The sequence below is a fragment of the Phlebotomus papatasi genome, chromosome 2 (assembly GCF_024763615.1).
Source record: "Phlebotomus papatasi isolate M1 chromosome 2, Ppap_2.1, whole genome shotgun sequence".
In the NCBI taxonomy this organism is placed as follows: Eukaryota; Metazoa; Arthropoda; class Insecta; order Diptera; family Psychodidae; genus Phlebotomus; species Phlebotomus papatasi.
In genome coordinates this window covers 102,387,352-102,399,902 of record NC_077223.1, presented here as the reverse complement: position 1 = coordinate 102,399,902, position 12,551 = coordinate 102,387,352, and the positions used below count along the sequence as shown (strand labels likewise).

General features: G+C 34.7%; 1 protein-coding gene across 7 annotated transcripts; it reads right to left on the bottom strand.

The window, feature by feature from the left end:
- Positions 1-477: 477 nt before the first annotated feature.
- Positions 478-11,856, bottom strand: LOC129800480 (glutaminase kidney isoform, mitochondrial). Of its 7 annotated transcripts, XM_055844888.1 has the most exons (9): positions 11,530-11,846; positions 11,190-11,278; positions 5,676-5,772; positions 5,477-5,616; positions 4,997-5,370; positions 1,653-2,397; positions 858-1,131; positions 759-791; positions 509-665 (listed from the first exon to the last, which is right to left on the bottom strand). In XM_055844888.1, the coding sequence occupies exons 1-8, from the start codon at positions 11,710-11,712 to the stop codon at positions 771-773; spliced, it is 1,923 nt and encodes a 640-aa protein (XP_055700863.1). In that variant the 5' UTR covers positions 11,713-11,846; the 3' UTR covers positions 509-665; positions 759-770. The 7 variants fall into 7 exon arrangements, with proteins under 7 accessions (XP_055700862.1, XP_055700861.1, XP_055700866.1 ...); XM_055844887.1 differs by having other exon boundaries at positions 478-791; positions 11,530-11,856; XM_055844886.1 differs by lacking the exon at positions 759-791 and having other exon boundaries at positions 478-665; positions 11,530-11,856.
- Positions 11,857-12,551: the final 695 nt, after the last annotated feature.

The window sequence follows — 12,551 nt, the reverse complement described above, 5'->3', positions numbered from 1 at the left end:
ACTGACTGATTGAAAATTGCCACGATTATCGCGTGTAATAGAATCAATTCGATTTTCGTAGTAATTTTTCAATCGATTATCGCAGCAAAAAGTTCAACTTTCAACTAATTTCGTTTGAACTCATTCTTCTTCTTTTTATATTTTGTGTAATTTCAGTACAATTGTTGAAGGTTAATTCAACTTACTTTGCTTTTCAACTTCGAAAATTCAACTTGTTTGCTTTTCAACTTTGCTTACTACGATAATCGTTGCAAATTTACTACAATTATCAATGCTCTCCCATTACACGCGATAATCGTAGTAATTATTTTTTACTGTGTATGAAAGAATATCTTTTTGACAAACTTTTCTTGTTAATTTGACGAAACTTTTTTTTTCAGAGTAGATGTCGCTACTCGGCTTTCTTACAAATCAATTTGATCTTCATGAGAAATCATCAGAAATCTCTTTTAGAACAAGTACTAAAACGCAAAATGGTTTTCATTATCTCAGCATAGAATTTATTGTCTTTCGTTATGCCATAAGTACATTTAATTGAACTTTAATTGAGATTTTTAGAACATTGATCCACGACTGTCTGTATCATCTCGAGGCAGGGGACTCGACTGTGGACTCTTGTCGTACTCCCCCAGTGGGACATCCTTCTTTCCTGTGCGTACAATATCCTAGAATGGACAGAAGATTAGAAAATGCTCCCAAATTTTAGGACACCCAAAGCAAAATTTAAGTGTTTTTTTGAAATAAAAGAAGCAACACACGATAGAAGCTTTTTAATGTTGAGATCGCTGAAGCTGTTAAAGGAAAAATTAAAATAAAGAAAACTCACTACAGACAGCCACTTAATTCTGTAGGCTTACTTCTTCGGCATCACCATTCTTGCGATGCTCCTCAAGCCTTTGCTTCTCCACTTTTTCAGCCCAGGACTTGAGGTAATCCACGATGCCATGGTGACCGAAGGTTTCTGCCTCGTCAATTGGCATGTTGCCCCACCGATCCCGAGGACCATGAGGGACTCCACACTGCTCCAGGAGAAACATCACGCAGTCCTTGTGACCTTCTGCTGCTGCTAGATGCAGAGCTGTCCTACCATCGTAATCTGCCAGGGTCACGTCCATCCCCGAAAGCTTGTGCCTGGAAAAATAATTTAAGTGATAAGTAGAATGATCTGATAACACACATTATCTCGGAATTCATTAGTCAGGGCAATAGCCTGGTTATCAATTAATTAAGACGAATTTGCTTATCATTTATTTAGCTATTTTGCAGTAAATGAGTTAACAGCCTCAGCTAATTAATGCTAAATGATTAATACTAGCGTGAGTCACTTGAATATTTATAAAATGATCAATATTTGAGGCAGGTGTATTAAGCTTTTTCATTCGAAAGCGGAGGTTTTAAGAATGGAATATTTATTCACAAGGTATGAATAAGTTTGGTCAGAAAGTGAACTGCGAGTGGCAGATCGGCTAATTGGCGCCGATGAACCGCTCTGACAGCTGATCGGCGCCGATCATTCTTCATTATCGGATGAATAAAGAAGCATTTAAACACAAAATTCTAATATTTAAACCTTGAAAAATGAAAAAAAGGAATTTTTAAAGGTCACTGGCATGTAACAATCGTCTTTTCAGAACTTTTAAATCAATTCTTACCGCCTAAGGGCTGTGACGTCACCACTGGCAGCAGAAAAAAGCAGGTTGACGATAGAAAGTCCTTTGGTTTCGTACCGATGCCTCCGGGGATCCTTTTTGTTGGTGGCATGCTTCAGATTATCATATCGGTGGAAGTTGAAGGCTGACACAATTTCCTCGGAGAACTGCAGTCCCCTGCAACTGTTCCCCAGAGGATCAAGCGGTGGTGACCAGCAGAAGATGCCCATCACATTGGGAATGACCACGAGAATACCCCCACTGACTCCTGACTTTGCCGGCAGGCCAACTTTAAAAGCAAACTGCCCTGAATAGTCGTACATGCCGCAGGAATGCATCAGAGATAGGACATCCCTGACAACTTCTGGACGCAGGACTTTCTCCTCGGTCACTGGACAGATTCCTCCATTGGCGAGGGTAGCAGCCACAACAGACATGCTGTCGCAGGTGGCTTCCATTGAGCAGCACTGGAAGTAGAAGTCCATGCACTCACGAAGGTTTGTCTTATCAGGATAGCATTTATGCTCGCGCATATAGAAGCCCAGAGCGTAGTTTCGGTCAGCAGCTTCCCTTTCTGAAAGGAAGACAGCATTGTTGAAGCCAAGGTTCTCACCACCAGACATCTTCTTGAACCACTGCATTGTGTAGTCAAACTTCTCAGCCAGAGTCATATCTGGCTTCACCAGAGTCTTCAGCAGGGAACAAACAAGGATGGCTCCAGCGTTTATCATTGGATTATGAGGTTTTTCTGAAATAATGAGCATGATGTATTCATAAAAAGAAAAAATAATTTGTAAATATCAATGATGATTTCAAGGTATATGGAAGTATTATGGTGCCATTCCCAATGAAAAATGGAAATCTTTCTCCTGAACACTTATTTTTTAGTACATGGTTGTTCTCATGTGCTTCTGCATTATCGACTTTTCTTTGGGTTGATTATTGTCACGACTGTTATGTGGTTTCAAAATGGATAGAGAAAATTACATTTTTGGTCCTCAAAGCTTCCAAAGGAGGAAAAGGTCAAATAGAGGACATTTGGGTCAAAATGGTCAATTTGAGGGCAAGTTGGCAGTTATACAAAGCACTTTAGAACTTAAAGAAAATGTTCAGTTATACAGTAGAGTCCCACTATAGGCCATCGCTCTATAGTCCACAATTTATCGGCCGTTGATTTCAAAACACTGATTTTAAGTTAGGTTATGTTTTTTAGTACGCGACATGCAATGTTGTCATAATTATTTTAATATTTTTGGAAAACTTTATTGAGTAGTTGTGATAATTGTGATCCATAATGAAGAGAGCGAGGAGCGAGGACAAGTACCACAATCGCAAAGCAAGTGGAAGCCGTCCAGCAATTTCAATACTAAAAGTCGTTGATAATTATAAAAAATGACATGGACTATAGTGCGACCCAAGTGTCAAATCTGGAACCAAATATGGACTATAATAGCGAGACTATCTGTATTACTTGTATTCATTTTTTAGTACGGGAAAAAGGATAGATGTAACATATAATATATTTATTATTATTGTAATAATGATTGTTTACAATTTGTTTTTATAATTTTAAAGTATGAAAAGTCAAAATATTAAATGGAACTAAATTCATTCTGTACTAAAAAACTAACGTTGTCAATTTGGAATTCAATGTACAGTTCTCTTTGGACGTTGAAATATTCTAATTAAGAAATTGGTGAAAAATGCTTAGAACAAATATACAAATCCCACTTGCACTTACATTTAGTACAGAATTATCCTCACTACGTATAAATAAAAATAAATAAAGCATAAACATTAGAACAATACTTTTTTCTTTATGGAATTATAAATGTGGAATAACGTATTGATTCATACTTTTGAATAGATCAATAGATCTCTGAAAACTGTATTAAAAGCATATCCACGAACCTGTACTAAATCGTAAATAATGTTCAGAAAATATTTGTTATTTGCTGACTTTTGAATTTAGTTCCTGATTATTATAATTTCACTATTTCTGGAAAATTATACCAGAAAAATCAAGCGGTATTTTTTGTAAAATAAATTTAAATTTTTAGTACAGAATTTCTTGAAAGGTGCTTGAATAAAACCAAATAAAATGGTTACATAATAAATTAAATAATAAAAAAGAAGAGTGAAATAAGGACTTACTTGAGACTTATAATAGTTTTCCAGGTTACAAAAGTTGTACTAAAATTTAGGATCAAGTGAAGATTTTACGTAGAGGGAAGTGGTAGATGGGAACTCATCATATTCTTAAGAATAGTAAAACATTTTTTAGCATAAAGATTCACTGGATTTAAGTGTTCTAAATTGTGACAAGCGATTTAAAGCCTACATTTCAAAAATTTTACAATTTCATATTTTAGAACCCTTTATAGTTCTCCCAGTGGAAAATGGCTTTTAGTCTTTTAGTACAAGAAGTTTTGATTTTTAGTACAGAGTTATTTTTAAGTTCAATAAAATAGGATTTTGAATAAAACCGAATCAAATGCTTGATAATACTGAACAGACTTGTCATCTTTTTAAATTTGCTTATTAAAAATTTTTAGTACAGCTTTTGCTTAATAGAATATATATCAAAAGAATATTTTACAATACTCAATTTTTTTCTATTTGGAATATCCTCCAGAAAATCAATTGAACGGAAGCAAAAGATAAATAAGTGAGAAATACTAAATAACAAATAAATTTTTGTGCATACATTAAATAATTAGACCCCCACCAACAATTAAATTTAGCAGATAAATATTTGCTCTTTGACACAAATAGCTTCACTAAATATAGCAGCAAGAAACCCAGAGGAAAAAGTCAAGCTTTTCGTGCTCTAATAAATATTTCCGGAAGATGAATTTTTGAGACAGTTTTTGTAGTGCAAACAAGAAGGTCGATCTTATCTGGATTATAGGTTAATCCCTGGGTAGAAGCAATAAAATTTTCTTGTGGAAAATTCTGTGATTTTTCGCTATCACTTAAGGAAAAAAAATGGTTTACGATCTTGACATTGAAAATGAATTTTTATGGCTTGAGCTTCCAAAATTGATTGATTTAAATGTTAGTATCATGAATTAAAGTGCTTTGTGTCTCGACAATTATTATCTCGTTGATCGTTAAAATTAGTACTGGGAAATTATGGATGTTTGATGATATTGTTGATCTTGTTGATTGTTGAAAATTTAAATTGGAGGGGATCATTAAATTTTTGCCAAATTGAGATTATGTTTATTTACAATTAGGCATTAGCAGAAGGGTCACAAGTGGCAAATATCATAAAATAATCCTCTTTTGGAGATCTTTAATTGGGCTAATGTGGAAAATTTTTGCGTAATAAATTTTCAACTCACTGTTGTAGTCTAGAACGAGTTCGTTGAAATTTCTGCCACTCGGTTCCTGGCCAACGTACTCGTGGACAGTTTCCTGGCCAAGCTTTTCCAGGGCAATGGCATAAGTCAGGGGCTTGCTGCAGCTCTGAAGTGTGAAGGGGATATTAACATCCCCGATCCCAAAACGTTGCCCATCGATCGTGCAGATACTGACGCCCCAGTAATCGGGATTGACACGTGCCAATTGGGGAATGTAGCTGGCTACCTTGCCATCCATGTTACTCTTGCATTTCCAATAGATCTCCTCTATGTCTTTGCAGAAACTCTGAAAGTCAGGGATGACGAATTGATGTCTAAATGCTCTGGCAATTAGCACGATATTCTCAGCCACCACACTGCAAATATTGTTGAAGATCTAGTCTTATCATCTGGCCAATTATCACTAAAGTATTGAAATTTTTTTTGTGTTATTTGGGGGGAAAAAACAAAATCTCTCCTTACGCTTTGAATGTTTCGCGATTTAAGTTCTGGGTCTCTGGGCTACCACCTTCAAAATTGGCTAGTCGATGGACTTTGCGCAAATTTTCCATCATCTCACTGATTCGCGGATCATTCATGCGGATACCAAATGTTCTGAGTGCCTGCAAATTGAGCGAGTTATTGAAATAGAATTGGATGCAAATTGATATTTGACGGTTACCGCGAGGAATTTTCCAATGGGCAGCATCCCCGTCTCTTCATTCCGAAACATATCGAAGAGGACATCTTCTGTGTTCTTCTGTTCATTTTCTCTCTGGCTGGAAAGATAGCAATGCATCATTTTATGGAGTTAGTACAGCAATATTTTGCATATATTTCATCATAAATTAGAGAGTTACGCGTGGAGGCAATTCGCTCAAATTGATTTACGAGAATATAATATCTGAAGCCGGTTGAAACCTATCATGTATCAATAACAAAATGAAGAATCTATAATAAGAAATTGTATAATTTTTAAGTTTCAAAAGTTTTCTATACGATATAGGTTTAGTACAGCTTTTGCTAGTATTTAGTACAGCTAGTTCTAAGCTGTTTTTCGTCCAGTAAAAATTTAATCTTTGAAATAATATATGAGCTCTCCAAACACTGTTGAGAAGCCTCCAAGAGCTACAGAAAAGTTACGGAGTTTTTAGTACAAAGACAGAGGATAAATTAATTACTCTTTCTTTAATTAAAAGAAGTAACTGTTAAAGGAGTCGAGGATAAATTAAACAGTAAGCTGTTCTAAATTGTGTGAATGGATTTCTAAATGCTGTTGCAAGGCTTCCAACCAGTACAGAAAAACTTAAGGAGTTTTTAGTACAAGGATACAGAGTAAAACAATGAAACTTCAGCTATAAGAAATAAATCATGGTGAAATCGCGGTTGCATTAAACAGCGAACTGTTCTTAGTTGTCTCACTTTATGTACTAAAACCTTTCAATGGAAATAAATTCAGTAAAACCCATCAATTGAAATAATAAATGGACTTTCTGAGATCTGTTGACGATCTCCCAACCGCTGCAGGAAAAGTAATGGAGTTTTTAGTACAGGGATAGAGGATAAAATAATTAAACTTCTTTTAAAATGAATTCAATGCAATCCTTGACTTGAAATGATAAATAAGCTTTCTAAATGTTTTTAACAAACTTCAAACCACTATAGAAAAAGTTACTGAGTTTTAAGTACAAAGGTTCGAGGATAAATTAATTAAACTTCAGTTATAAGAAGTAATTTGTATAAGTAATAAGAAGTGTCGGAGCTGAATTAGACAGTGTGCTGTTTTATGTTGTCTTCCTTTTCTGTACTAAAACCTTTCAATTGAAATAAATTCATTGAAACCTTGTGACCAACTCCGTAACTAATGAAAGTTACGGGTTTTTAGTACAAGGATATTGGTATTAATTAAACTTCAGTAAACAAATAAGTGTTTGATGAGTCGGAGATACATTAGATTGTGGGCTGTTTTATATTACCTCCCTATAGGGTGAAAGGAACGTCTATTGACACTTTAAGAAAACGTGTCAGTACTTATTGACACCCTATTCTGTACCATTTGGGATATTAAATTTGAACATCTCTGTTTATAGTAAAAGGTATATTACAGAAAAAACGTTATATTACTTATATTTTACTAGATATATTAAATAATTTTCAACATATTGACAAAAGTGTCAATAGGGGTTCCCTGTCGAACAGACGTTCCTCTGACCCTATGTACTGAAACATTTGTAAGTCCAATCGGTCTAATCTGAGAAATTCTCAATTTTATTTCATATTAGTGCCTACATTCAATGCTTAAAAACTTCCAAGTGCGGCAGTAACGCATGAAGAATTTTTAGTACAAAGAGAATAAACTTAAATATGAACAGTAACGGTAGCAAAGTGGGAAAATAGAGGAAACAATGAGATATTCTAGTTTGGCTTAGCAAAGAATACTGAACAAATCCCTATTTAATCACATTTGACACATATTTTCAGATGTAATAAAATGATTATCAGTCCTTTCAGTCTAATTTAAGCATTTTCTTCACAATTTATTCACAAAGAAGACTTTGTTATTTGCTTACTGATTTAATTCTTAACAAATTTCTCTAAGACGTTTCAGTTTTTAATAAGTACTAAAACACTCATAATAGAATGCGCAATATCCATAGTAAATAGGTTTCAGCACTGCATTCTAGATGCTTGAGAAATTCTAAGTCAAACATCTGCTTAAAAAATTTTCCAAGAAATATGATGTACTAAAATATTTGTTATTTACTCTTTAGCACAAGTTCGAAAATTATAAATTTGTTTCACAAACATGCGTTACAGGGGACAAAGAACTAAGTAGATTATGAGAAAAAACGATTGTCAAGAAAAATGCTGATGTCTGTAAAAGTACTTCATTCTCCCCTACACACTATTAAAATTTTAGTACACGTTTGTAAATAACTTACATTTAAAGATTCAGTAATGAAACCTTTAATTTTAGTAATTAAATCCACAAAGTGCTCTTTCTGTTGTTATACGTTTTTATCATTTACAGGTAAAACATAATAAAACATGATAATTAAAAATTAATAATCTGTGTAAACGTTATTTTAGTACAATTTTTTTTTAAATTTTAGACGCACGATGTTAATGAAAAATTATTTTATTTAGCAATAAATTACAAAAACTCTCAATAATTTTAAAATTTCGGTTCTGATATTCAAAAAAACTGTTTAGAACATACAATTTCTTAAATAATTTTCACTTGGATATTGTGAAACAAATAAAGCATTAAGTTTGACAACTATAAAGAGCAGACTTTAGACTATTGAAACTTTTTTTTTAAATATAAAATATTAATAATCTGTTCTTTCTTTAGAAATTTGCAACGTATCACACCACTGATCACACAAAAAATTTCGGTTTGATAAAAATGTGTTTCTATGGGAAAACTTATCAGTTGCAAATGAATCACATTTCTCTTCGGAAGTAAACTCCCTGGATTAATGACAAATCATTGCTTAAATAGAACACACCACGGAATTCCAAAAATTCAATACCTCAAAAATTTGGCCAGAAGCCTCACAAAATTCTCCCTCTGAAGTGCAGTTGGTTTTTCTTGAGTTTCCTTATGAAAGCCGTTTTCCCCGTTTTCCATCTTATTCAAAAATCACTCACTAGACAAAGTGCTGGTTTCTTAAACAGATACCCCACTCAATTGGTCTATATTGGCTGATTGAAAGAAGGAAAAATTGACTGGTGATCCCACAGAGAAAATTCAAAAGAGACTGGGAAGTTTTGGAGAGCCCAAGTGTCTTTTTATAGAATCCCTCACCAAGACACTGCGAGTGATAATTAATTGGCAAAACACAGACTCAGAGATTTGCTTTGCATATTACTATGCTTTTGAAAAATAGAATCAAATTGTTGTTGACGATGTTGGGCTTTTTTTGCCTCTGAACACAAATATGGAAGTGTTGGAGCGCCTGGAGCCAAAATAGGGACCATTGATGGATGCTTATCTAGCGCGTTTTTATTGAATTAATTGACAAAGTTCGTGCACTTGTCGCTTAAGACGACAAAAAAATAGTTTAACGCGTTTAGCGTCACATGTGAATTAGCGATGAGCCCAGGTACGTTTATAATAGTTGGGATTCACTACAGGAAACTTTAGGGCCTTGACAGACCTGAGGATTAGCCGAGAGACGGCTTAGCGTAATTGTATTAGAAATAATGGTCAAAGTGCATGTCCATCATTTTTCACTAAGCCGTCTCTCGGCTTAAGTCGTAAGTGTGTATAGGGCATTACTGTCCTTCTGACGTAGGTCGATTTAAAATTTAATTGTAAATTAAATTTTTAAATATGTTTTTTTTTGCATTCATTTAATTGAAAATAATTGCTTTTCGACTTAAATAAATTATAATTAAATTATCTGAAGGATATAAGAGAGATTATCGGTGGTCCTAATGCGACTTATGACTTAAACCGAGACACGATTTAACGTAATTATAATCAAAATAATGATTTGACTAAATTCCCACCAATTTCCCCCTAACTAATCCGTCTCTCGGCTTAAGTTATAATAATGTCTCTAGGGTATTAGTTACAAGAGCATAGCTAAGATTTTAGAAGAGGGGATCAAAATTTAGGAAATTCAGTTACTTGATCCGGCTCTGCACCGATTTTGACAACTTTTGACAAACGTTCTTATACCTGATTAGCATTTCTTGAAGAAAATTACGTTTTGAGCTTGAAAATAATATTCTAGCAGAAATGCTTTTATTAAAAAAAAAGGCTTTCGGTTTAGACTTAACTTATGAATCGCCATAAATCCTGTAATCCGATTATGATTATTTAAATTTGTACATTTAGAAATGCTTTTAAGATGAGATAAATCGGGTCCTGGTCAAAATCCCGAAAGCCAAAATCCCGAATTCTTAAAAGTGTTATAGCTACTCCCACGATTGTACCCGCGCTTGCTGGAAGCCAAGGGAAATCTTCTGTGTCTTGGGAAATTATTCTAAACATTTTCCTCCATATAATTTCATTCCTATCAGGATTTTGAACATTCGGGATTATGGCTTTCGGGATTTTGGTTTGCAGGATTTTGGCCTTTTCGGGATTTTGGCGTTCGGGATTTTGGCGTTCGAGATTTTGGCTTTCGGGATTTTGGCTGCCACCGGATAAATCATCGTGGCAGAGGCGGCACTATCGGGATCGTTCTGAGCTAACTATGAAGTTGTAAATTGAAAAGGCTGTCTTAGGTAATCTATTTTGGTAACGATTTTGGCTTATAACACAATTTAGATTGAGAATTGACCTGTGAAACCAAATTAATATCGGTAAGGTCCAGTTCCAATCCGCCTAAAATTCCGAAAGTCAAAATTTCAAAAGCCAAACTCTCAAAATCCTAAATAACAATTTATTTTATTGATCTATTTCAGAATGTAATTGATCATTTGCCCTTACTAATCCAATCTTAAGTTCAAATTTTCAAAAAAATCTTTACCGGTAAGGAATTAAAGAAGTTAAGCCATACGGCGAAGCCTTAGGTCTGAAGCCCGTACTACAAACCTTAGAAATGATGATACAAAATTTTGCTGCTTTAATATAAGTAGCTAATAATTGATATCTTCTGCACGGAAAATATTTCAAAAATAGGTCTAAAAATTCCGATATTTTTTATTTTCTAAATTCCTTGTTCAAATTCTAACAAAATTACTACATTGAAGAAGACCTATGGAGGCTATCTGGAAAAAAATTTAAGCCGCTATCTTATTTATCTTGGAAGATATTGAATTTTAAAATTTTCGATTTGTGACTTTTTGCCCCAGTCTCCCCTATCCTTTGAACCATCAATGATGAAATTTTCTCAGCTAGAACTAACGCTAAGTCTAGAAAACCCGTTTTTCATCGGTTTCTAACGTCATAATAAGTATTCTTTTAAAGTTCATGCTCGATCAGATGAGTTGTAATTTCAATATGAAGTACAGAAGCTGGGATCTTTCAACACCTAACTTAAAAGATTTAGCGTCGCATGAAATAGCATTTAGCGAGATCTTGGCGGGAATTTGTGAGTCTTCTGATTGATGTAGTGCGACCATGACCGTGAGTCTCGTAATCAGTGACGAGAGTAGAATCTAATCGTCGGATTGGTTGGATTTATTTACACACCTCCATCGCAAATCTCAAACTGAGGAATTTCAACATGCCACCTACCTCTTGCCATTTTCCTCCACATCGTAAAATGCCACTCTTCGACTATCGATCCGGGCAGCAATGGGAGTGCCTTCCGTGTTTTGTGTTCTCTGGCAAGAAGACCAAACATGAAGATTAATTGGTAAGCATGTTCACCAAGATCAGCTGAATGACGAGCCATTGAGATGAGAGGAACTTTATTGGCAAAAAGCCCAAGATCACACCGAAAACCTGTGACTCAATTTCATCTCCATGGCGGAAGAGAAAAAGTGCCACAAATGTTTAGTTACGCAGCGTGATAAGATAATTTTCGCATGAGACTTTTTTATTTGGGAAAAAAACGTCCAACTAAATAACTCACCTGTCGCGTTGACGTGTGAAAAGTCATGCAAGAAGTGTTTCCAGACCGGAAAATTGACCCATTTCCCCTCAGGGGCCATCCATGCAGTGGAGGCGCCGAGTGGGGTGAAAGTTGAATGGAAGCGAAATTCCTTCGGCACGCAGGTGAGGCCACGAATCTCACCAACAATGCACCACTTTTCATTTCACTGAAGAACTTCCCACGCACAGAACTTTTCTTGCAGTTTTCACTGAATTTTCCGGACTTTTTAACTGATACTTTCCCCTCGAAACTTCTTTAGGTGGTTCACCTCCGAAAATCTGCGTGAAACTGATGGCAAAATGACTGAGACTATCAAGTTGGACTGAGAGTGATATGATTATTTCGGGGGAGAGACTGTATTTGTGAGAGAATTTCCCGCACAGGGGGACTCCTAAGAAAAGGTATTAGAAGAGAGGAAAGCGGTTATATTCTGTAGAGAAAATTGTCAATAGAGTATATTTTCCAAAATACCATTATAACTGAAAAACCGTTGAATCACAAATTATTTAAGTTTGAAAATTATCAATCACTTGTCAAATTAGTTGTCAATTTAGAAAAATAGGTACAATAATGTTTTTGTGTAGTATATGAAAAAAAAGGACATTAATAAATATATTAAAAAATAAGTTATTCAAAGGAAAATTATCTACGAAATTTGTTTAGATTAGGCATTGTAAAATATTCAATCCAAAATATTTCATTTATTTTATAGGGGAAGCGAGCCTTATTCTCAGCCGATTCAAGCTTCGAACAACTCAATATTTCTCCAATGTTCTTAAAGGGTATAACCCCATAGACCTTTTGAGAAATTTTACTTTCATTAAAAATATATTGAAAAGGATGATTTTTTCAAATCTTGTGTCGTCCAAATGTAGCACCTTTCTCCTAAAGTGAATTTGTGCAACATTATCTTATTTTTCGTCGCCGTCTTAGACTCGATTTCAACCTTCACGACAAAAAAATGGGAAGGAAATTATTCTTATTCCAGATTAAGGCAATTT